Consider the following 26,357-nt stretch of genomic DNA (forward strand, 5'->3'; position numbering starts at 1 on the left):
CATGATGCTCTTGCCTTACCTGAATGGAAAGGCTTTGTTCAAAATCCACTGAATAAAGCAAACCTGTTGAACTATATGGGAGAAGCATGGGCTGCTCAGCACAAATCACTTCATGCTGGATGCACACTTATTCTGGGTGGACTTTTCCGTGATCCTAGTCGCACTGTTCTGTTATCAGCATATTGTCAGGTTGAGCTTCCAGAACTGTCCTGTGAGAAGCATGAGGAGGCAGATACCAGGATGTTTGCCCACATTGCATACTCAGTAGAACATCTGCACCACGAACGGGCTGTAGTTGTGGCTACTGACACAGATGTGATCATGATGTGCATATATTACATCACACACATGGATGGCCTACAGGAGCTATGGGTAAAGAAGATGGATATCTACCTACCTGCTCATGCAATTGTGGATGCCCTGGCAGTGAAGTATGATGTTGAAGCTTCCGATCTTTCATCCATACTCCTCAGCATCTACATACTGACTGGATGTGACACAGTGAGCTATCTTTACAGAAGAGGAAAAAGACGTGCCTACAAAGCTGCCGTTGATCACCTGAAAGACCTTCTGCCTCTGTGCCAATACGGTGACTCTGGGGAACGTCTGGATGTTACACAAGATGTTGTGACAGCGGCTAGACGATACATGGCTTCACTGTATGAGAGGAGTGACTTCAGTGGTAACTTGGATGGACTGCGAGCCCATCTTTTTGGTAACATCAAAGGAGACATGCGTTGCCTTCCACCTACTGAAGATGCCTTCAAATGACACCTTCTCAGAGCCCTGCATCAGTTGGTTGTATGTAAGAGGGCACACATGTCTCAGCCAACCTACCCTGTGGCAACCAACTTTGGCAGAGAGCTTGTCAATGGTAAGCTGGTGGCAACAATGATGCTGAAGGATGCAAAACCTGCACAATACAAGCGCACCAAATATTGCCACTGCAAGAAAAGTGTGCCAGAGGATGCTCCTGTGCAAGAGCCGGTGTCAAGTGTGTCATTGCCTGTCTCTGCACTGGGGACCCCAAAAAATGTTCACGAGTTGAACTCACACTCGAAGACAGTGACAGTGAGTGAGTTGATTAGTTAGTTGTTTTCATTTTCCTGTCATGTCATAATCTTTATTTTATTCAGACAATGTTTAATTTCCTTTTTTGAGCTGGCAATCAAGATCAACAGAGACAATATATATTAGTATTCATAAATAGCACAGCTCACTTCACACTAGGTGTGAAATTTAAACTAATATAAAGAATCAGCTGTGCACATCTGTTTATTTTATAATTAAAAAAAATACTTGTGTTGTTTTGAATTTGTTGTGTTACACTTTAATTTTGTGGGGGTACAGGTGTTTTCAAGAAGAAAAAGGCTCTGGGAATTTTGAGCATAAGGGTAATAAAGTCACCACAGTTCCTTTAATTTATGGTTGATTTTAATAAAATTAAATTTGTGGAATGACTATAAAGATTGATGAAAAGAATGAGACATTGGCTGATGTCATAACCCATGGCAAAGTTGATTACTATTGAAGTAAAGATGAAAGTTTTGGGGAAAATGCAAAAAACGGGTGGATTTTTTGTACCAAAAATGTCTATAAATCATTTGGAAAGGCTTTGTGAGTGTATTTCTGGACTTGGTGCTGTTCACATATGTGTTCTGTGTATCTGGGAATCATTTATTGACAGCCTACACAACCTACTGAGCACTTTAAGAAAAGAAACCTAGTTTTTTACAATAGGCGAAAATGGGCAAAAAAAATAAAGGCTTCATTATACTAAAATGGCCATAACTTTTTTTCGCAATGTTTCCGGCAGAGCAGGCCTCTCATTCTGTGGACCTTAATGACCAAATTAATAGAAAAAACACAAAAAAAAAGTATAGCATGACATCACAGGTCCTCTCAAATTTTCGGTGACTGGATCCCCGACTACATCTGATTGATTGATATCTATGAACAAACTGACACAGGCAATTAACCAGGATAAGGTGCTGATACTGTGATACAGCATATTATTAGGCTTAGTAACAAAAATCTGTTTTGAACATATAAATTTGATGATGAATGATGCGAACCGAGGCGAATATATAATATTCAGGTCTGAACCGTCTGAACGCAGACACGCAGTTTAAGAATGCTCCTCCTAGAAAATACCTCACTGCGCAACGCGCATGCCTTTACGGTGGGTGAAAGGGAAATTCCAGGCAGCGCATGTGATTGGCTGAGCGCGTGGATTCTCCCCGATTCTCCATCTCCATACAAGCCTGTACAACACTGACTGTACACACACACGCATCTGACTGCGGCCACTGTGCGCTGTCAAGGAGGAAGCAAGCTGTCGAATACCGGTAGTTGTCTAGACCTTGAAGAAATGACGTATTTTACACTATAACGTCGCAGTGAAAAGGACAGTTATACAACCATATTCAACCACCAGAGGTAAGAGGACGCTCTAGTCCCCGAAAGATAACAATTAATCTGCGATGTAGGAATCTCGATTTTTGTTTACTGCTAAACAACGTTAGCCAGCCACAGCCAGCAGGAGGCTGCTAATTGATGTCACCATGTCAGTATGTCGGCTGAAAGTGCCCATATGTATGTTTTTTGTTTACTTTTTGTCATTTGACTTTTGTATCAAGTCAATCTAGTCAACCACCCCAATCCACTGGTAGCACCGTTTCATGGTCCATAGCCAGGCATAGTTTCATGGTCTCCATAGCCCTAATTTAACTGTTGTCATTATTATATGACCGTCTACTACTCTACTCCAAGGTATAACTTATCCATGAATGTACACATTTTAAATATATAAGCTTTACTTCAAGCCACTGATGTGATATTACCCGTAGAATCGGACAGCTTGTGTTCTGAAATAAATCTGTATTGTTCAATTAAGAGGGGTTAATGGGTTTTTTATCCCGCCTGTGCCGGTGTGCCTGGGGTTCTCTATATTTATGCGTTTACATCGAGTGTACTAACGGCTTTCAACTGATGAAACAGCGCCACGACCCCCATTGAGAAATACGGTGAAATTCAGGCACAGATGGGGACTAAAACAAGTTCTTTATTTAACAAACGAAATATTTCATAACACAATGTGGCCCGATTACACGGGTAACATTGGCCTGAAGTCACGCACTTGTCATTTTAAATTGTACATGTTTGGAGAATTAGAACTATAATGGAACATGGTGATTCATTGGGAGGCCCAGGTGGTTGATCGAGACTGTCAGAGATGAGGCTACAAGTGTCTCGTCCGAGGCTAGTTAATTGTAGTTGTAGTTGTATATCCCAGTTGTCTGTCTAGTCAGGTGTTACTGTTATCTTGCTGGAATTAAAGCTTCATGCTGATTTCGTACATTACACATCTTTTGTCTGATCATTTAAGATCAGAATTTTATGGGTGAGAATGTTAGCAAACCGAAAGCACCAGTGAGAAGTGAACTTCTTAGATGTCAAGTGTGTGTGTGTGTGTGTGTGTGTGTGTGTGTGTGTGTGTGTGTGTGTGTGTGTGTGTGAGAGAGAGGTAAAGTAGTGAGTCTACATTCTTAATCTTAACACATGTCAAATTTAACCCACACCTGAAACCATTCATGATTCATAAATTGTAAGCCTACAGGCTTACAATTTATGAATCACGAATGGTGTTTTCTTTGTAACAGTGCTGCAGTGTACTTGGATCCCTATAAAATATGACCTTGAATGACCTTATCAATCATTATGGTTGGGTGTGGGTGAAGGTGAGGATTATAGATGATGCATAGTGCAAACCAAAGAAAGGGAGTCTATGAGTTGCAGAATGGTTTCCTGAACAAGAGCCACTCCTACAGCATACGCCTAGTCATTTTCACAGTTTAAATTATAATAGATATATACAAGTTTGATTGAGGTTCTGCTATGGGTCCCATGCTGCTATCCCTTCTAGAAATAATCTGTTTGGTGAATATATACAATCTACCCTACCTACAGTATGACCAGAAGATGAGTTGTAACAGATATAGATTCCTAATTTGTCGTTATAGGCAAAAATATGTGCCGGTATCTGCTCTTTTCACAATTTTGCACACTTTTGCTACAAAGTATAACATTATGCATAAGTGGTTAATCCACATATAAAAAATCACACCTGTGTGAACTGAGCAGTGCAGGCTGCTCAACAATAACAACAACACAGCTGGCTGGCTGCAGTTATAGTTCTACTGCTCAGTGTGAATGGCCCTTTAGGCTGCAGTGTGATCCGAATGTGACCCCAATCAGCTGCAGGGGTCAATGGGTCATAACCCAAACAGACACTGACACAAAAGATTTCAAAGATATATAATATACTTTTTTTTTTTTTAAGATATTTTTTTGCGGCTTACGCCTTTATTGATTTTTTAAGGGATAGAAAGTAGGCTGACAGGAAACGGGAGAGAGATGGGGGGATGACATGCGGTAAAGGCCGTGTCGGGTCCGGGAGTCGAGCCCGCGGCACACCGCGACTGGATCACCAGTCCGGTGCCCAGACCGTTACGCTACGGCCTGGGCCTATATAATATACTTTTAAACCTGCTTTTCGATTATTCGATTAAAAAGTCATCTTTACTTGCAGCTTTACCTAATGAACACTGACTGTGATGTAATTCACAAGCATATCTGTATAGTTATGCAGCTGAGAGTGAGGAAAGCAGGTAAAGCCTAACAATATTGTTGCTGTAGGGGTACAAAGTACAAACCTTATCTCCATCTTTTAACTTTTTGTCTTTCTTCGTAAATGAATGCCCTACTTGATCATCACACAAAAGTAGCAGATAGGTTGAGATTGTCGATCTACTACTTTTGCTGTTTTTGAATTTGAATCCTGAAAAGTAACAGTTTTGGACATGACATAATGATGACAGTTTTTTACTTTTCTCTTCTCAAGATTCACTGTAAAACTACACTTAAGAGTCCAGCAAGCCTTACCATGTCTTAGCCTTGCTTGTTGACGAAGCAGTGCACACCAAGCCGTTCTGTGCAAGGAAAGGACATTTAAAATAGAAAATGCCTGCTATTCTGCTTCCACAAATAACTTGCCCTCCGCTTCAGTTGCATTTCCCCATAGTGTCTGAACTTGGAGACAATGAAAACGTAAGCACATTTTGTATTGACCAACAATAAGACTTACAAACAACTAAGGGGTCCTCGCCGCGGGCTAACTCATTGTACATAATCAATTAATCATCCTTAGTTCAGGCTGAAACCACGGTTCTTGAGCCATACAAATGGAACTATCAATAGCCAAAACAACGTGTCTATTGAATCTATATTCAAAAGCTTTAAGAACAGCTGTAACAAAAAAATCATACTCGTGTGAAGTGAGGGGGGCTCTTATATCATCATACATCATCCCAATCCGGCCAATCACAATTGTCGTCCTCACCTTTCTGTCATTCCGACCAATCACAATTGGCGTCTTCAATTTTCTGCACTCACTTTTTATCCTCCATATGTACTTTATTCAGCCAAACAAGTCATCGCTACGGAGTGATCAGCCAATCAAATCATCGCTAAAATTCACACAAACAGACAAAGCTGGGCATAGTAGGGGCTAACGCCCCTCGAAAATGTCTTGAAAACATCAAACGTCACTCAACCATCTGTAGAATTGAGGGGAACCCATGGCTGACCTCTCCACAGGGCACAGAGTACCATCGCAGCAAGCTTTGTAGCTTCTACTGACGTCAGTGTGTTAGTATGCATGACATAACAGCTACAATAACTGAGCCTGTGCCAGGCCAACAAACAGTGAAACAGCATCTATAGGATAGAGGCCATGGTGGCATTGACTGAACTGTGCTCACTGTTGTGCAGTGGATGATGATAAATCACAGAATCAAACGTGCATGACTGGATCTAGGCTGCACATTGCACAATAGAATACACTCACCAAATTTTACTATTTTCTATCTTTCCTTACTGTCAAATAAACCGCACAATCATGAATGATAGACTTAATAATTTGATAATGACTGCTATACTGGTTATTGTCACAATACTTGGCCTACTTCATGTGACATTAAGTTAACTTAGAACAGATATTTCCTTAAATTTAGTTTCACAGGCTATGTTGATCATGATTTGTTAATTCCCTTCCTCAATTTGGTGTTCCTTTGAAAGAGGATTATGTCAATCTTTCCAAGGTTTTCTTAGATTAAACTCTAAAATTAATTGTCTCTCTGCATCCAGATCATTCATTTTTGACAGCTGTCGTCATTTGTAATCTGTGTGCGTGTGTGTGTGTGTGTGTGTGTGTGTGTGTGTGCGTAACCCCCTGCTGTATAGGTCACTCAGTGTGGTGTTTGCTGCTTGAGTCCAGCTGCTGCTTAAGTGCTACTGCTTAATGTTATCAAATTCACAACAGCAGCTCAATCCATGGTGGTGTTTTCTTTATTATTTTTCAGGGGCGCTAGTTGGCACCGTTTGTTTTACATCAACATTACATCACCTAACCAACCAACATAAGTTAGACTTAAATATATTAGCGCCCCTCACTTCACACAGTGTGATTTTTTTAATATGGCTTGTTCAACTCATATTATGGTTGGGCAATTAACAAAAAATATATCGAAGTTGTTATTCAGAACCAGTAAACGGCTTCACCTTGCTCACGTAGATGAGTCGAATAATCGAGAATCAAAGTTCTTTATAATCAACTAAATTGCTTAGTCAGATTAGCCCCTTTAAGCTCTATATTACTTCATTGTACAATGGTGGTGTGCAAAAATAGTGAGCCTGTCATTTTTACACTAGACCTTGATAGAGAACTGGGGGTGGCAGTTGCCACCGGAGGTTTGTGGCTTGCATGGTTTCCTCCACCGTCGGTGTGTGAATGGATGAATGTAATGCACATTGTAAAGGGCTTTGGTTAGAAGAAGTACTTCAGAACTAAGAGGGCAGTGTAATAACAAAAGTGTATAAAAAAATTGTTAGTTAATCGTTCGTTAATCGTCAACCGCAAAAGTTGGGAATAATCGTAATAATGATACCATTTCATTGCCCTTGAAGTCACTCTCCATGTCATCTGCTTCAGGGTTTTCAAACCCTCTACAGGAGACCCTCAACTCTAGTGCAAGGAAGACAGAGAGAGAGAGTAATATAAATCACACCTTTGTCTCTGTTTCCCCCTTCACACGCTGTCCACTGACCAGACCAGACCAGTGATTATCCAGCATGTTGTCCAGGCTACGGCCAACCCTGTCCCTGCGACCCTGTGTCTCTGCTTACAGATGGGCACACACCAAAGAGAAGGGAAAACCCCTTATGCTTAATCCTCGCACCAACAAAGTAAGTTTACTACTATTTTGTGTGTGTGTGTGTGTGTGTGTGTGTGTGTGTGTGTGTGTGTGTGTATGTGTGTGTGTCATTTGCTCCAGGCCAATTAGGCTACATGATTATATAAAGTAGGCTAAGTAGTGGCGTAAGCCTTGACAGATCAACCCACATCCTTAAACATAACCACAGCAAAATCCACTAACCTTAACTAAAGTTAATTAAACCAATGCCAATCCACCAAAAATAACATCAGTGTCATTCCAAATTGTGCCATTTCACACACATTAAATAGAACTGGCCTGTAAATGTGAACCAGCTCAGTGGCCTTGTGTTTAGAGTGTCCGGGTAATACCAAAGACATGGACCCAATGCCTCCCTGCTTGGCACTCGGCATCAAGGGTTGGATTGGGGTCAGTCCCCGGGACATACTAGCGTCATGTCCAGGGGGTGTACTTGTACATCAAGCTGCCTGTCACGCTACAGAAACAGGAGATAGGCTCCTGCCCTATGACCCTCATGGCTCGGCAAGGCTTACTATAAATGTGAATGTTGATATGCACGACTAGGTTTGTCTTTTGTAATTATTTCTTTCCCAAATGTACTGAATCCACATGTACTTTACTGAAGTTTCTTGTCCTCGTCCAGTCCCCGTACCATAAACCCTCTCCAGAAAGAGGCGAGTAACAGGCCTATGTGCCATGTAGTCAAGCCCATCAGTCTGGGTAGACCAGACTAAATCCTTTCTAATTGAATTAACTGTCTCCTAACCGTGCTGTATCACATGTTTTGTTTAGTGTTTTTTTTGCTGATGGGTTCCCAGATTGGTGTATGGGTGATGAAGTCTTTATCAAACCTCTATATATATGTTAATAGTGTTGATCAACCCTCACAAGATAAGGCCTGTCGCGACCATGACATTTTATTCTATGATTAATTGTCATTACAAATAATTGATTACTGATTTAATTGTTACATTAAATACATTTTCTGTTAGCCTTTTTAGGCTTTGTAAAGAAAATAATTAGACAAATTACTTTGTAACTGGGTTACTCAGTCAGAAGATATTTATCCTTGGTTATTAAGAATAGTATTGCTTGATTTTGAAGGACTGGGTTTGACATGGAGAGCATCCTCTCAAAGTATCCTGTCAAAGAGGATCTGTTTCTTCCCATTATGATTGACAACTGCACATGATGGGAGCTTGTACTCAAAATAATTTCACTGACTTCACTGACCTGTGAACCTGTAATGTGACAATAACCTTTCCATCTCCAACTGCCATTAGACGTATATATACTGTAGGCTCGGCCTGGGAAATAATAAAGCTAATGATTACAGTAGTTTGAGTTGAATTTGGCAGGTTCCACCAACCAGGAGACCTACTCTATACTCCACAGTTCCAGTACCATACCATAGCAGTGCAGTATTTGTCCAGGTTCTTAGGTTGGTTGTAGTGGTGGCAGGCTAACTACAGCCAGGCTTGCTATAGACAAGTCTGTGTTTTAACTGTGACCTTAGTTTGCTTGCATATACACAGTATTTACTCACCTGAAACCTGATCAATTCTAGTGTCTGTTAAAGTTCAAATATGCTTATTTAGATACTAGGCTGTGTTATAATACCATTCAGTTGCCCTGTATTTGTTCTTGGTCAGCAGTGAAGTAGATCGTTCTGGTAGCAGTTATTATGCAGTAGTTGCTTGCTGCTGAATTAATTTATGAATTTGAATTTGTATACAAATGTGATGGGCTTTTGGGTCTATTTTGTTGCTTATATATATATTTGCATAGTCTCAGAGTTATTTTAACATGTATGAAAAGACAAGCCACTTTCCCCCAGCCTGTTCTCACAGTGCTTTGACCATCTCTATTCCAGCCCACATACCCACCAGTGTCACTATGCACTGTTAGAGGTGTTAATTGGCACTGCCCTCACGATTCAATTCGATTACGATTCACCAGCTAACGATTCGATTCTGCGATGCATTGCGATGCATCACACTTTTCTATATTACTGCACAACATGGCAAGTCAATACAAGCAGTCAGATATACTGAACAACATCTTTTATTTTGAATTATATTGTATAAAGAGCATCTAATGTATTATTCATTATTATAATATACTTTTATGTATGGCTAATAAGCCAGACCGAATCAGCCGTTGGCAAAAAAAAAGGCTGCCGGCTGATTACAGTGTGATTTGGGTCTGGCTTATTAGCTCCTAGGCTACAATCTTTCTACTAAGTCTGTGTCTCATAGGAGGGCTGTGGGCAGTTCAGAAACCCATCATTATGGGGAATCCAAGCTTATAGAAACTGCAGGCTTTCTAGCTGAAAAGTTGCAATGTGAATATGGATACGAATATGAATACAATTTTTGTAAAAAAAATCATTTGTTTGAAAAAAAATCTGTCTAACAATGATGTCACTGGTGGACGGGTTTCTGAACTGCAAACAGCCCTCCTATGAGACACAGACTTAGTAGAAAGAAATTGTGCCATTTTATCATTATTATTAGAGAGGAGTGGACCTATTATATGAAGATAGGTTGAAAAGTGGTGACGTTCTCCTTTAACCCTTACAGGACGGGAACCCCTTTTGGTGTTTTAAGGATTATGTTATACTTTAGCTATTGAAAAATAGCAGATCTACTACAAGCTCATAGCTCATAAACTCAAGCTTGTAGACCTGCTATTTTTTAAAGATCTTGAAAACGTCGCACAAATCTTTGAATGTATATTCTTTCAGAGCAAACGTTTTTTAAATATTTGCTTCTGGGGGGTCCCTGACTCCCTGTAACAACATATTTTCAGATGGGGTCGGCGGGCCAATTACTGTACATGGGCAACTGGCGGCCCGGGGTTGTCCATAGAAAAGAATACCAGCACTCACATTATATCTAAAAGGATTCTTGTTAATTCCCCAACAGCAAAGAAAGAAACTGACATTTCGGCCCTAAGGCCTTCACGCTGATTCACGCTGAGGAAGGTCTTAGGACCCAAACTAAAAAATAAAAAAATCTGTCAACGTTTAGAAAAACATAATCCGTGGACGTTTTGGAGGAAAATTATCTGTCAATGTTTTGGAAAAATAAATCCAACCATGTTTTGAAAAAAACATTCCGTCAACGTTTTGGAAAAGAAAAATCTGTCATCGTCCAGCACTAAATCCAGCGGCGTAGTCGATCGGCAAGAGAAATACGCAACCGCAGGTGCGTGCGTGCTTGCGCGCTGGTGTGTTCTGGCACTTCATGCAGTGGACATAATGCCTCTCCTTGTTTACGATCCTTGTTGATTGGATTCGTCTGGATTAGTCTAGAATCTCAGTATGATAGATGGTGCTACATATCGGGACAGTTAAGCACAATTTAGACAACAAGTCCTGGTACATCATTTCTCCCCCGCCTATTTTATGCGTGACTGGCTAATGGTGACCTCAACAGACTTGCATGATATAGCCTAATTATTTTTCTTCAGGAAAGTGAACATGATCTTTTTAACTGTGCTAAATATAGCTTTTTAGCAAGCCATAAATTGAACACAAATGAGTGTACCTCATTTGAGTGGCCCTAGAAACCGACATGGAATCCATATTCATTATTGTTTTATGGTGATGCTTCATCTATGTGCTTTATCACATTCAATAGTCCATTGGTTAGATTTATGTTTATAATGTGTTCTTAGGTTTAATTGTAACTAGAAACTTACATGTCCACATTCTGTTCTTTCTGGAAAGCAGGAAGTCAATCTCATTCTTATGTTCCATGATTTCACCAAGCATAGACATCATTACCAGAGCGGCAGAAGATTGTCATACTTGCATTTCAACACCGGATGACACTTAACTTGACTTTAGGCTGCATTGAGGAGAACAAAAACAGCAGTATCCTCTGCCTTTCAGTTCCGGAAAGAAGTCTAATGTTAATAGTGCTCCAAGTCTTCCACAATGTCTGTCCTAATCATGATAGTGATGCAATCATGGGAAATGATATTTGTCAGTTGAGTAAAAAGGGGCATGTTTCTGCTTTAAGAGTTGCCTTTAATCTGAGTCATACAATTTCATTCAAAACAAGAAGCTAAAAGATCTGTCCATTTTGTATACACTGTAGCTGTAGTTAGACACCCCCCCCCCCCCCCCCCCCCCCCCCCCACACACACACACACACACACACACACACACACACACACACACACTCACACTATTTTGGCTCACGTTTCACTGGAGGCATGGCTAAGATACATACAGTATACACACATGCACACAGTTTACATGAACATGGAATAGCTGTCATGTGTAGAGAAAAATAAACTAAAAAATGGAAAAATCAGTGGTTCCCAAACTGTGGTGGGTGCACCCCTTGTGGTGCGCGAACGCCTTCTAGGGGGTGCGTGACATGAAAAGACTAATGGTGGTGCTATGGTTTTATTTTAAATATATTAACATATTATGCCAATATATGGCAAGTAATGCAGAATATAGCCTATGCTGCATATATTATGCCATATTCAGGTTCATATGTGTGGATAAAAAGGAAATATATGTCAATATATAGCTTATGCAATTTATATTTCCATGTGGGGGGGTGCATCAGCTAGGTCGGGAGGTAACAGGGGGTGCATGGCCAAAAATGTTTGGAAACCGCTGCTATAAATCATTCCCCATGTGCTATATTCTTCCCCCTCTCTGTTCATGGGGTGTTTCGCTCTACAGTGTTCCTTATTGGCTTTGTGGAACCCACTCCCCTCTCTCGCCTCCTTTCTCTTCCTCCCCCAAAACATGTCCCCTGCCCCCTTCTGTTAGGTTTCCCCCTCTCCCTCAGCTGCTACTCAGTATGCCCCTATCATAGAATGTTCATACATGTTCAAACGGAAGTAACATGGAGCATGTTTATGTTTCTATATATACATTATTTCATGAGGGACTGGATGTACAGTGATCCAGAATGGGTCAAAGTATCCATGTGTATTTTGCATGAAAACTAATCCTATAGTTACTATTATTTGATGCCTCATTCATACAAATTTGACCTTGTGACTATAAATTCATTGCTTTGTCTCTGTGTAATATTCACGTTCTGTGCATGTACTCGTCGTGACACAATATTTTGAAATTTGAATCATACAAAAACACAGTGTGTAGATCCGAGTCCTCTAGAATATTTAATATTTAATACTATCTCAGCATGAGGAAATGTCCTCTCTGAAAGTGGCTGGCACTGGTCATAACAAACAGACACGAGTGACGAAGATGGAATGGAAATAGAAATGTTTGGCCTTTGGGGGTCTGCAGCACAGCAGACCTTCACTTAGAGTACGTATTTGTTTTCACGTCCGGAGACCCTGTCCAGGACAGGCTTCAGACCCCAGCTATCTAGGAAACGTGCATTACTATGTGCATCTCTATCTGCACTATGTCCAGTAACGGATCGAGATTCAGAGCGCCTGATTCTCTTTTCGGGTGAGTCATTTCCTGAATGACTTCTTTCTACCTACAGTAGCTAGCATATAATGCAGCCCCAATGTCAAAACTCACTACATAGTTCAAAACGTGGACCTGGTATATACTGTATTAGGCAGTAATGTATTTATTTATTTATTTATTATTTACTTGTTATATACTTTTCGAGACAAAAATGTGGCTGTCATAATGTAAAGTGAAAGTCTGTGGTGGTGACCAGTCAGTTAGTCCACTCTACAGCATTCAATACCACCCTTCAACTGTAACGCACTCTGACCTTTAGAAGATATGCTTGACATTTCACAGCAGCACAAGAGAGAACTTGATATCTCTTAACCTTAGGGCAGAGTACTGGACTGATTTTAGATGAACTACTGCCTTAACCAGCTTTGTGTGTGTGTGTGTGTGTGTGTGTGTGTGTGTGTGTGTGTGTGTGTGTGTGTGTGTGTGTGTGTGTGTGTGTGTGTGTGTGTGCGTGTGCGTGCGTGCCCTGATTTGTAACCCAGAGATGTCCTACAACTTAAAGTCACAGGAAACTGTTACTATAACTTTGAGATTCTGAGAGTGTACAGTAATACTAATTAATCCGTTTTTCCCCTGGTGACCCGTAATTCCAAAATGATTGTTCTAAAACGTATTCAGGAAGCTCTGCCCTTGTGGGACTTAGCATGGATTTAATGTAAACACACAAACCCTAATGTCCCTATTCTTGGGGAGAACATTCAGCGAAAATAGCAGATCTATCAGCCTGTAGATTAGCTATTTAAAGAGATTTAAATAAGATATTTTGTGTGGAAGGAACAAATGAGTGGGTCTAGTCTTCCGGTCAGTGAAGTACTGTATAGTTTTAAGTTTTAAGTGGTTAATTTTGAACTTAATTTCCAAAAGCTCACCGTGTGGAGGCTAATCTAGCAAATGGAAGATTGAATTCTTCCAAAGATAATATAAACTGTACGCTTAAGCAACTTTGACTCATGACTTTAGTCAATATTGTTTTAATTCAGAGCAGATTACTGTGACTCTGAAATGGATGAGATGAGAGGTCATTTTAATATCTTAAAAATGCCATATGCTGTACAGTATATCCCCTGCCTTCTATTTTTTCTTTTTTATTGTAATCCAGACAGCTGGAAAAGAAAGAAAGTTTTCAAACTCTGTGCGACCTGGGCTGGGAGGACAGTGGGAGACTTATAACTGACTTCACATGAATTCTCTGTTCACACAACGATGTTGAGCAGATGAGAGTTCTGGAGGACCTTCAAAGAGCTTCCCGCTTCCTGTCCCAATGCTAACAAATTCTTTCTTTCTCGCCAATTGGGCCATGTCTGTGGATGACTCCCTTATTGTGGGTTTGGTCTCTTTTTGTCTCGCTCTACGTTTATATCTACTGTATGTAGGTGTTCACCACACCTCCCCTGTGACTCCACCTGTCAGGCCCCTTTTCCACCGGTTGGTTCCCAATGGGAACCGGTTCAGTTCTTTTTGGTTCTTAGTCCATGAGCCAGAGCTCCAAAATTGGAAAGTTAATTATGAATTGAGTGGGCCAAAACCATACCTATATTAAATTGTTATCACCATGAAACTTCCCCAATTGAGTACTTGCACGAAGACAATGATTTATTCTATTCAAGAGCTCTTTCTGTATATTTTTGTTCAGCGCACACACGCAACTTTTTCTGAGATGTACGTGCTTCCCTTTTGGATTTTATCTTTACGGCATACCTACCTCGATATTTCACACATGTTTTATACTTTTGTGTTTGTTTAAAATCCATTTTTGGCGGGAACCCCTTTTGGTGTTAGCATTATGTTATGCTTTAGCTATTGAAAATTTGCAGATCTACAAGCTCGTAACGACTGACATAGAAACATAGCTTTTTCAGAAAACTGTCAGGATGTAAAAGACATTTACAGAATCTGATCTCAGGTCAGAATGTGTGTGTGTGTGTGTGTGTGTGTGTGTGTGTGTCTGTGTGTCTGTGTGTCTGTGTGTCTGTGTGTCTGTCTGTCTGTCTGTCTGTCTGTCTGTCGTCTTACCAGTAAATATTGTGTTTGATGTGTCTTTAAGTAGTCTCACCAGGTTTCAACATGTTGGCATCTGTGCCCACTCTGTATTGTCTCGCTAATAAAATGCACAGAGGGTCTCCAGAGGGAATTATATTGTATCCCCCTCTTTCCCTTCTTGACCATAATATTCACACACCCCACTGTATGATAAGAGCAATGTCTATTCGGTGATTCATCCCTTATTGTAACCCCTATCGTTCTATGTAAGGATAGAATAGCCTCATCACAGGAAATTGATTTTATTTAATATTAACATTGACGAACCATCCCTCTATTTTTGTTTTTCCTCTTCCAGGGTATGGCCTTCACCTTACAGGAGCGACAGATTTTGGGGATACAGGGGCTGTTGCCTCCCAAAGTGGAGACTCAGGACAATCAGGCCATGCGCTTCCAGGGAAACCTCAAGAAGATGACGGACCCACTAGAAAAGTAACAACGTCATTTAGTCAGCTTGTTACAATATGGTCATGGTGGCCGGAACATTGTGGCTGTCCTTTACGGTTCATAAATAATGAAGGAACTGCCTGCCTGATTCATACATGGCAGCTATGTTTGGTGCTCAACACCTGCACGCAATGGACTATAACGCTGGCTTTATTGTTGTACTAATCTTATAAATATAAAAAGTGACTTTTTTTTAATCAGGAGCCCGGTTGCTAGGCAATGCCTGCCTCAGCCCCGCCCGGCCTGTTTCGGATTTGCCCGCCGTCCACTTCCATGTTTAAGTATTTTTTCTATGAATCTAGGCTGCATCCATGGTGATTACACAGAACGCGGACGTTCTGGGCTCATTTCTGATTTGACTAAATATTTTACAATATTATTAACGCTTCTGAAGATAAATAAAGTTTATTAGACGGGTTTCGCTTCCTGATTTGGATCTGCTTGTAGGCCCGAGTTGATTGGCCAGTAGTGTAAGAGCTGTGATTGGCCAGTAGTATATAAGGGCCACCGAGCTGGGTTGAAAACGCAAAGAGGAAGGCCAAAAAGCACAGGCGGGAATGGCAGTTTTGCATGCGTCACGTCATGACCTGCACCAGTGAACTGGCACACATTTTGTGAGCTTCATGGGCACAAAATTGTGCCCGTGGAATTCTGGGAAATATAATAATAGATAGTATCCCTTTTAATGCAACATTGATCTCCTTTCCTTAGTGTCACCTCCTCTCTCTCTTCACAGGTATATCTACCTGATGGGCATCCAGGAGAGGAACGAAAGGCTATTCTATAGAGTGTTAATGGAAGACATAGAGGAGCTCATGCCCATAGTCTACACGCCCACTGTTGGCCTAGCCTGCACACAGTATGGACACATCTTCAGGAGACCAAAGTAAGAATTTAGTTACGGTATAGTCATATCATATTGTAAAATAAATTGTCTAATGCTAAAAACACTGAAGAAACAAAAGATGTGTGGGATATTTTCTAAACGACTTTTAGTAGTTTGCTTTTTCTCCAACCCTAGAACTTTCAAATTATACTAACCACCATTTTTGGTTTCTCTGCAGAGGCTTGTTCATCTCCCTTCATGACAAAGGCCACATCCGCTCCATCCTAGACAACTGGCCAGAGACTAATGTTGCAGTGAGTACCTGGCAACTGCACTGGAGTAACATCAACTGTCTATTTTATAGATGTACACCAAAAATGTAAACCTCAACAGAGAGGAGCTATGGTGTCACAGATACCTGCACCCTCCATTGCCCCCCCCCCCCTCTTTTACCATATTGGAAATATGGTAAAAGTAGAAAAGTAGAAATCACCCTTGAGTTCCTATTACATACTGATCGGGAAATTCACTAGAAATGAAGGGAAAAAAGTGTGCCATGCATTGCAGATTTCCCCGAAGACAATCACAAGATCACTTAGATCGCATCTGATACAGACTTATAGCATGTTATGTAGACAGCACTATAATTGCATTGTATATAGTCATAGCACGCCATAGTACATATGTATAGCATAGTAGTATACTGTATATATATATATAGTTTATATGTATAGTCTCATAATATAGATATTCCACTGTTACTTTCTTATCTTACGCATGTTTAGTTTTATGATAAATGCTTTTTTGTGATGTATTCCCATGCTTTTTGTTCTTGCTTAATGTAAGTCACTCTGGATTAAGAGCGTCTGCTAAATGCCTAAATTGTAAATTGTAAATTGTACAAGCAATCTCATGATGAAGTCAAGAATGATACTGAGGGCATGCCATTCCCTTGATGAATCACGACAGAAATACAGCTTTTTAACACATACAGGATTTACACTTTTTGGACGAATAAGTACGTAATCAGAAGCAACCAACTTTTGGTTTGCACTGGAACATTTTGGTCAGACCGACTGACTCACCAACCAACAGTGTCTTGTCTAACAACTGCATGGCCGCAGCTACATTAGAGACATACAACACAGTAACAGTAATACCAAAGCATCATTATTATACAGACACAACATGGCACTGGCATGCACCAGTGCCAGTGTTACTTAGAAACTATCAAGACATGGATCCCACTTTATCCTCAAAAGCTAATGTAGTTATCCTTCACAGTGTGAATTAGAGACAGTCTCCAACTATAAACTATGAAGAGATGGAACACATAATTAATCCCACAGGTTTGGTGGGCTTTCTACATTAGCCTGTGTAAGACCAATAACCACAGCCAATTAAAGCATGTGCCATTTTCCATGACCAGGTGCTATGGTGTCAACTTGTGCCTGTTCTCTGTCTCTCTAGGCAGTAGTGGTAACTGACGGAGAGCGTATCTTAGGTTTAGGGGACCTGGGTGTGTATGGAATGGGCATCCCTGTTGGAAAGTTGTGCCTGTACACGGCCTGTGCTGGAATCAGACCTGAGAGGTGTCTACCGGTGGTGATAGATGTTGGCACAGACAACGAGGTATTGGGACAGTGTTCAGTGTGTATGTGAGTGAGTGAGCAAGCAGCTGTTTTACACTAAACTGTCCTAGTAATCAATGCATCTCTCTGTCCATGCCCCCAGACCCTCCTGAGAGATCCGTTATACATGGGTTTGTACCAGAAGCGTGACCGCTCTCAAGCGTATGACGACCTGATTGATGAGTTTATGGAGGCCGTGGTTGAAAAATATGGCCAGGACACTCTGATCCAGTTTGAGGACTTTGGGAACCACAACGCCTTTCGCTTAATGCGGAAGTACAAGGAGAAATATTGCACTTTCAATGATGACATTCAAGGTGTGTGCTTATGCTGGCACCTGGGACATATTTCAGTTTTTGAAATGGTGCATGTCATTCCCTAATCACAGCATACACAGGCCCCAATTATGCACATATTAATTACCGCAAGGTCTTATGTCTTGACTTAAGACGTGGAGGCGTGACAAATGCCATTTCCTATTATGGGTGTGGTAATTTTCACTCTGCAATGGTGTTATGTGTAAAACGAGCTGAATTAGTCATGGGTGTGTTTTGGGCGTCACTTCCATCAACTCAATCAGCATGGCGGATGCCATTCCCTTTAAAAGTCGGCTGCGCTGGCTCTTGTGTCCACTTCAGACGTGGTGTGACCCACGTCTTAGCGGTATGCGGATGAGTTTTTTAAATCATGGGGTATATTACCGGTAATAGCAGATACCACATTGCACTCTTAATTAACATATAAACAATCCCCCATGCGTAAAATATGCTGGCAAGTCTTAAACCTTATGTGTTTGCACTTCATCCTACTTCAGGACTTCATTCCCAAGAAACAATTTTAAATGTGTGTGTGTGTGTGTGTGTGTTTATCCTGTGCGTATGTTTAATAGGCACTGCTGCAGTAGCCCTGGCTGGACTGTTGGCAGCTCAGAAAGCTATTGGTAAACCCATCACTGAACACAGGGTGCTTTTCCTGGGAGCTGGAGAGGTAGGACATAACACTGTCATCTGTAACTATCAATCCTCTTATTCTTAGCATTTTATTTGCTTCTTACTTCTTAGTGTCTGAGCTAAACTTTGGCCACAGGAAAAGGCATGGAGAGACCCACAGTTAACATGATGATACAAACGCATAAGGTTATCTCCTGTTTTCCACTAAGCAGATTGAGCAGTCTGTGGTTTAAAGACCTTGCAACATCTCAGATTCTCAGTATGTATGTGTGTATGCATTTTGTTTTTGACAGAGGTCTACTTGTAATAATTGTCACATCATGCCTTTTCTACTATTATTCTACTTTTTGGCGGTTTTCATGCCCTGGCTGACTTGGAATATTTACCTGTCATAAATTGTCTGCAGGCTGCCCTGGGTATTGCCAACCTGATTGTGATGGCAATGATGGAAAGAGGGATGACCCAGTCTGAAGCCAGGAAGAAAATCTGGATGTATGACAAACATGGACTACTAGTAAAAGTATGTTTGTACTGTGTATGTTGTAAAATACATATTTAATGTTTGATTTAAATGATATTAGACAGTGTTGGTTGTTGCTTGTGTGGATGCATTCTTTTTATGTGTTCAATGTCCTAGCCAATTTAAATATTAACTTTCTGTAGTCCTTGGAGGGTAGACGCTAAGAGAAGAACAAGCAAGCATGACTGGTGAACCCGAACAAGACCTTCACTTGCACAAAACCACACAAAGGCAAACAGAAAACCTGTATGTCCACTGATCCCTCAAAGTTGAGGACAGTGGACACTGCATTGATATTGGTGTATTCTGTTGATGTCGCAATGACACTGTGACTGTGTATTTGTTTATGCTCAGTGTGGCATAATGCTATGACAATGTGATTGTATGCGTTTCTGCATAGTGCAGGATTGGGATATACTCTAGTAGTGTATACATCGTTTATTGCTGTCCCGAGCATTGCAAGTTTGCATCATGTTTGTGCAGCTGCACCAATATGACTGGTATCGTGTACAACATAACTACACTGTTTTACAAGCCAATGCACAACAAGTTTTTCTGGTATTGCATAAACGGGTGGGGCATTCCTGTTTAGGCCGGTGCCCGTTTATACTAACTAACGTTATTAGTACTGTGGTAAAAGATAATGTACTGGGTACCCCTAACAACATGTACAGCGTTTAATACTCTTGACAATGGGTGCAACAGGTAATGCATGACCAGGTGGGGCATGCATTCTCAACTTCCATCATTCCCAACTGACATCGTTCCTGACTTGCGGGGTCCCAGAGTAAGCCAGTGCCCACTGGGTCAGGGACTGGTATAGTATTATAACCACTGTGTATTTTTTGTATCCAGAACAGACCCCAGGAGACTGATGGAAACCAGGAAGCATTTGTCCATGACAGTCCAGGGGATGTTCAGAGCTTCCTAGATGCTGTCAACACAATCAAGCCCTCAGCCATCATTGGTAAGCCATGTTTAATAATAATAATAATAATAATAATAATAAACTTTATTTATATAGCACCTTTCATACATAAATGTAGCTCAAAGTGCTTTACAGAGCAGAAAAGATAATAAAAGCAAAACAAAACAGCATTAAAACAGGCAAGCAGTTTTGGGCGTCACTTCCATCAACTCAATCAGGCAAGCAGTTAAAACAATAGGACAATGGTACAAAGATAAGAACAGATAAAATAAGGCAACGACATTAAAAACAAGCAGAATAAAAATAATAAAAAATAAAAATAAAAAATAAAGATCACTTAAAAGCAATGTTGTAGAGGTGGGTCTTAAGCCGAGCTTTAAAAATGTCTACAGAGGCTGCCTGACGAAGGTACAGTGGGAGCTTGTTCCATGCCGACGGCCCGTAGAAGCAAAAAGCTGCTTCCCCGTATTTTTTAGTTGCTATTTTTTTAGGCAAAGCGAGCAGGCCAGCAGTGGAAGACCTTAGGGGCCGGTTTGGGACATATTTAGGCAGGCAGTCAAGTAGGTAGGGAGGTGCGAGACCATTGAGAGCTTTATAGACAAGTAAAATAATTTTAAAATCAATCCTAAAAACAACAGGAAGCCAGTGCAGTGATGCCAAAACTGGAGTAATATGTTCTCTCATCTTAGTTCTAGTTACAACTCTAGCTGCTGCATTTTGGACAAGTTGTAGTCTGTCAGTTGTTTTCTTAGGCAGTCCTGACAAGAGCGCATTGCAGTAGTCAAGCCGAGAAAAAACAAAGGCGTGGATTAGCGTTTTTGCATCGTCCAAGGACAAATAGGCTCTGATTCGTGCAATATTTCTAAGGTGAAAAAAGGCAATCTTGGTAACATGATTAATGTGTGAATTAAAATTCAATTCAGAATCAATAATAACCCCCAGGTTCTTTACTGTACTGTTACTTTCTACAGTCAGGTTGCCAAGTCTGCTTATTATTGATTCTTTCTACTCGCTAGAACCGATTATGAGAACTTCTGTCTTATCCTCATTTAGCTTGAGAAAGTTCTCACTCATCCAACATTTGATGCTAGACAGACAGGTCAACAGCGGGTCTAAAGCACAGGGATCATCTGGGGCCACAGAAAGATATAGTTGGGTGTTTACTAATTCTGCTACTATTTCTTGCAAGAAATTAAATGGATCAGGTGATTTCACATTTTTGTATATTTGGTTATTATTTCAAAAAATGTTTTTATTTTAAAATGTGCAGTTGCATGTTATGGAGCCGCCTCGTGGACCCAGGCGAATGACCCAGGAAAAAATGGAATAGGAGTGGGAGTTATTATTAAAGTATTTTTATTGACGTTTGCACATAAGACAGGACAGACAACAGATACATGACAACAATTACAGAAAAGATACAGGACAAAACAACAACACCAGTACTCAACATTCATGTATAAAATATAAGTCTGAAATACAATGTAAAAACCACAAATGGTATATTAATGAAATCAACTATAACTGAAAAAAATAGATTAAAAAAAGAGATGGGAGAGATGGCCAATGACTACGTAGAAAATACAACCGCAAAGTAGGTTAGAAACGGTTGCCAAACTCTGGTATATTTCTGAGTGGAGCCCCTGATTGTATAATTAAGTTCTTCAACGTTTGTGAGATGGCGGCCTTTTTCCAATTAAATAGTAAGTATCAGGCGTCTGGCAAGTAAAGAGGAAAACGCTATAGCTTCAGCCTGATGAGTTGGTATTTGTATTCCCTCTGGAGGGGCACCAAACAGCACCGTTATTGGATTGGGATCTATAGTTGAGTTACAAATATACGAGAAGGTATTAAATATCTCTCCAAAATGCAGTAAATCTGGGACACGACCAAAACATGTGGTTAAGTGTAGCAGACTCCTGACCACACCTGGCACAGGCTGGATCTGAGTCTGGGTAAAATGTGGCTAGTCTGCCAGGGGATAAATGTAGTCTATGTAAAACCTTAGATTGTAACAAACCATGTCTAATGCATATTGAGGATGAGTGTACCAGCGAGACTGCCATCTGCCAGGTAAAATCTGGTAAGTCCATACCCAACTCCTCCTCCCATGCCCTATTCACACGTTCAAGTGATGGGGAAGCCACCCTCTGAATGCAGTCATATAGCCTAGAAATGATGCCCCTGTCGACCGGATCCCAACTCAAACACTCGTCTACCCAAGTTCTTGGTGGAGTTGTCAAAGATAAATATTTTCTAACAAAGCTACGTACTTGTAAATACCTAAAGAAGTTTGACTGTGAAATATTAAAAACCTGTTTCATTTGCTCAAAAGGAGAGGGAGTTAACCTTGTATTTCCCTAACCAATCAGAGTGCAGAGGCGCGTCACTCCAAATTTGGTGACCTCAGTGTTCTCCGTTGTGTTCTACCGGGGAGGTGGGCAGTGGGCACATAGGTTGGCGGGAGCCACCGTCGGTTTCCAGCGTTAGTTTGAAAACGCCCCTCTAGTCCTTGGAAAGGGAGCATTCTTTCAGGCTGAATGTTATGCCACCTGGACAGAATACTGCCGTAAAAAAATGAATGTATGCAACATTTATATTTACTGTACTTTGTCATTGCCTCATTCCAAAAGCAGGGTTGTATGTAAATAATATAGAAAACTAAACCCAGTTCACTCTTCTCTCCTATAGGGGTGTCAGGAGCTGGACGACTCTTCACCCACGATGTCATCAAGGCCATGGGAAGCCTGAATGAACAACCAATCATCTTTGCCCTCAGTAATCCCACCACCAAAGCTGAATGCACCGCTGAGGATGCCTACACACTCACTAACGTAAGAGCTTTTCTGTCTTTCTCTCTCACGCCTCTTCTTAATATTGTATACTAATACTAATTTCAAAACTTGGACTTGGGTGCAGTTGTTTATCCCCTAAAAACTCACCTTTTCTCCATTGCCTTCAGCTCCTAGTTCTGTGAACGTTTTTAAACTCTTTGTAATTAGTAGGCTATTGCATGTTCCTTGTAATGTTGTTATATTATATATGTTCTTATATGAAGTATTGCTAAACGTTTATTTAATTTTTGCATTTTATGACGTAACTTTTATATGGGAAGCACTTTGGGTCAACTTCTGTTGTTTTTAAATGTGCTATATAAATAAAGGTGACTTGACTTGACTCCGTTATCCACTGTGTCCTGTCCTCTGGGCTATTGCCTCCACAGGGTAGATGTCTGTTTGCCAGTGGCAGTCCGTTTGATCCAGTGACTCTGAGCGATGGTCGTGTCTTCACTCCTGGTCAAGGGAATAATGCGTACATCTTTCCAGGTGAAATAGAGTTTAACTGTATTTGAAAACGGAAAGAGAATATTTAATGAAAGATGTGTGACCCCTTGAACAAGGGTTATGGTAACAAATGTCGGAAATACATCAAAAGGTAACATAAATTTAAAGCTTCAAAGTACAATTAAGCACTGTGTGAGAGGTGTTAAATGGTAAATGGTGCATTTATATAGCGCCTTTATCCAAGGCGCTTTACATAGATTGTGCATTACATTCACCCATTCACACACACATTCATACACCGATTGCGGCGGAAGCCATGCAAGGTACCAACCAGCACATCGGGGGCAATGTGGGGTTCAGTGTCTTGCCCAAGGACACTTCGACATGTAGACAGGAGGAGCCGGGATTCGAACCACCGACCCATGGATCATTGGACAACCCGCTCTACCTCTTGAGCCACAGTCGCCGGTGTTGTCTGGGAGAGGCAGATGACGTGAAGAGCAGGCCTGAACCCAAGATAGTCTCAAGGCATCATTATGTGGGAGTCTATCAGAGAGAAGAATCTCTCTGATTATGTCAGTGTTATGTGAACAGCAATACATTCACTTTACAAGTAAAATATGACTGTGTGTGTGTGTCCGTGTGTGTGTGTGCTCACTCTACAGGTGTGGCCCTAGCCGTGATCCTGAGTGGAGTGAGACATATCCAGGACACTGTCTTCTTAGAGGCAGCAAAGGTCTATACTATACTTTTATTGTCTTTATTTCAGCTGCATATTTCCATTCAATTTACAATGAAATGTATTTTCGTGTCCGTTAACATTACTTCTATGTTTTGTGTCTTATGTGTTCTGCTTGCTCTCCTATGCAGACATTGGCACTGCAAGTGACAGATAAAGAACTTGCAGAAGGCAGACTGTACCCTCCTCTGTCCAACATCAGAGAGGTCTCCATCCAGATGGCTGTCAAAGTGAGACTTCCTGAAAATAATTCAATTACATTTCAACTATATATTCACTACCTATATAACCACCATTAAGCAAGACTAAGAATTGTCTTTCTTGATCTGTGCCATGAAATCATGGCAAAGATGCCAATTTCTTGTTAATTAGGATGGATGTGTGGAAAATATTTTTTTGCCTGCAAGCCCAAAATTCTCTGCTTTCTCTTTCTCGAACAGAGGTCACACAATGCTTGACTATTCTGAACCTCCTTCCGATCTGCCCCTGACTTTTTGAACTGGTGTATTGAGTGTTTCAATGGTCATCAATGGTCAATGGTCACCCTGAGTATCTGTTCCCTTTCTGTCGTTATGTCTGGACAAATGCTAACCATCTCTCTGTCTCTTCTTCTTACAGGTGGTGGAATATGTCTATGCTAATGGAATGGCATTCCGCTACCCTGAGCCTTTGGAAAAGAACAGCTTTGTGCGTTCTACTGTCTGGAACACCAACTATGACTCTTTCCTTCCAGACATCTATGACTGGCCCGGCGTGGACTTCAACCCTAAGATCTAGACTGGAAATGGGAGTCTGAGTCCTGACTATGTCACCCATTTCATTACTTTCAACAAGTCTGAACAAACAGCTTTGTATGTCAATGGTCTCATTACATCTGTGAAAGGTTGGAATAGGAATAAACAAGGGCATTTAAAGCGGGAAATGCTGACTGATTTTTATACTTTGAAGCTTGATATAATACATTAAACACCCTCCGTGCCATTGGCGTAGATCTAGGTCAATAAAAAGCCCATTATTTAATACAACGCTTACCGCCATTGGCGTAGATCAATGGCAATTGTGCTTTTATAGCGCTTTCGATCGATCAAGCCATAATGCTACTTGCGTTATCATCAAGTAGCTACCTGTTGTCATGGATCGCCCATCTTAGATCGTCTGCACCATGTTTCTTTCAATCGCCTGTATCTCCTATTCCTTGTCCCAGATGGCATTTTTGGTCAAAACAAAGTTTCTTTGATGGCACAAAGCCGACGATGTGGAGCCCTCCAGTGCCCCGGCATAGACCCATCTTGTAAACAAGGCCTGTCCAGGACCCGTTCCACTTACTAGGTTATGTTCACTTCCGGTAGTCTGGAAATGTGGCTTTTCAAAATAAGAACTCAACTGGGAAAAATGCTGGCGTTATCAATAGAGCACCGAAGTCTGACGTCACTTTCAGTAGAGGGCGCCAGTACACAGGTTCACACAGGTTTTTTATTTACATATATTCATTTTCATATGAAAAATAAACCGATCATCCCGGCCTATCAGGGGGGTGGCTGTGCGTCGTTAATGATGCCCATTCATATTTGATACAGCCAGTTTCTGGAGAAAATGGAATTAATTTGGCCGCGAAAGCCTTGAAACTACATATGAAAGCAACGTCGCTGCTAATATACGTTACACCCAGCTGTCAACACATTGCGTTCCTCGTTGACGTAAGCTCAGCTGGCGGTGACTCGACTCGTACTAACCTCGAAACATTAAATTAAAACATTACAAAAAACGTAATTAACATGTCAGTTTATGTTGTGCGACGGGCAGCTTCAGCCACCCGCCTACCTGGAAATGTAGTCTCTGGGTTGTTTGACTCGTTTCTAGCGCTTATTTTGTTACTCTTTGGTTATATTTGTACATTTCCACCTTCAGTCAATGCTTCATATCCATATGAGTGAAAAGGCTGATCGGTTTATTTTTCAAACACAGTTCTTATGAGGCGATCTAAAATCCCCCTATGGAGATTACAATGCAAATAAAAAGTACACAAAACTGTGGACTGGCGCCCTCTACTGACAGTGACGTCAGGACTTCGGCGCTCTATAAATGCTAGCGCTGTAAAGTGTTAATTTACTTCTTGGAATGATTTTAAGATAATATGCAATTGAGTGTGCCCACATCTGTTTGAGGTCTCCACAGTTATGAGTATGACCTATTGAATAAACTCTTGACTTCAGATTCA

The 26,357-nt window shown here is 40.9% G+C and overlaps 1 protein-coding gene across 2 annotated transcripts; it reads left to right on the forward strand.

Annotated features, from left to right (window-relative positions):
* Positions 1 to 2,279: 2,279 nt before the first annotated feature.
* Positions 2,280 to 26,357, forward strand: LOC310872289 (NAD-dependent malic enzyme, mitochondrial-like). Of its 2 annotated transcripts, none has more exons than XM_083784053.1 (15): positions 2,280 to 2,439; positions 7,170 to 7,305; positions 15,113 to 15,246; positions 15,998 to 16,147; positions 16,326 to 16,401; positions 17,558 to 17,719; positions 17,822 to 18,035; positions 18,608 to 18,705; positions 19,075 to 19,188; positions 20,044 to 20,155; positions 22,808 to 22,950; positions 23,340 to 23,442; positions 24,066 to 24,136; positions 24,271 to 24,369; positions 24,758 to 26,357. In XM_083784053.1, the coding sequence occupies exons 2-15, from the start codon at positions 7,192 to 7,194 to the stop codon at positions 24,914 to 24,916; spliced, it is 1,749 nt and encodes a 582-aa protein (XP_083640179.1). In that variant the 5' UTR covers positions 2,280 to 2,439; positions 7,170 to 7,191; the 3' UTR covers positions 24,917 to 26,357. The 2 variants fall into 2 exon arrangements, with proteins under 2 accessions (XP_083640179.1, XP_083640180.1); XM_083784054.1 differs by having other exon boundaries at positions 7,175 to 7,305.

Source organism: Protomyctophum parallelum, assembly GCF_964188405.1.
Source record: "Protomyctophum parallelum genome assembly, chromosome: 15".
Classification (NCBI taxonomy): Eukaryota; Metazoa; Chordata; class Actinopteri; order Myctophiformes; family Myctophidae; genus Protomyctophum; species Protomyctophum parallelum.

What these genes read in the sequence shown, in the direction of transcription:
- LOC310872289 (XM_083784053.1), top strand. Translation starts at nt 7,192, where the DNA reads ATGTTGTCCAGGCTACGGCCAACCCTGTCCCTGCGACCCTGTGTCTCT. An exon ending in ATGTTGGCACAGACAACGAG is followed by an intron (nt 17,720 to 17,821) that starts GTATTGGGACAG and finishes CCATGCCCCCAG; the next exon opens with ACCCTCCTGAGAGATCCGTT. An exon ending in TTTTCCTGGGAGCTGGAGAG is followed by an intron (nt 18,706 to 19,074) that starts GTAGGACATAAC and finishes AATTGTCTGCAG; the next exon opens with GCTGCCCTGGGTATTGCCAA.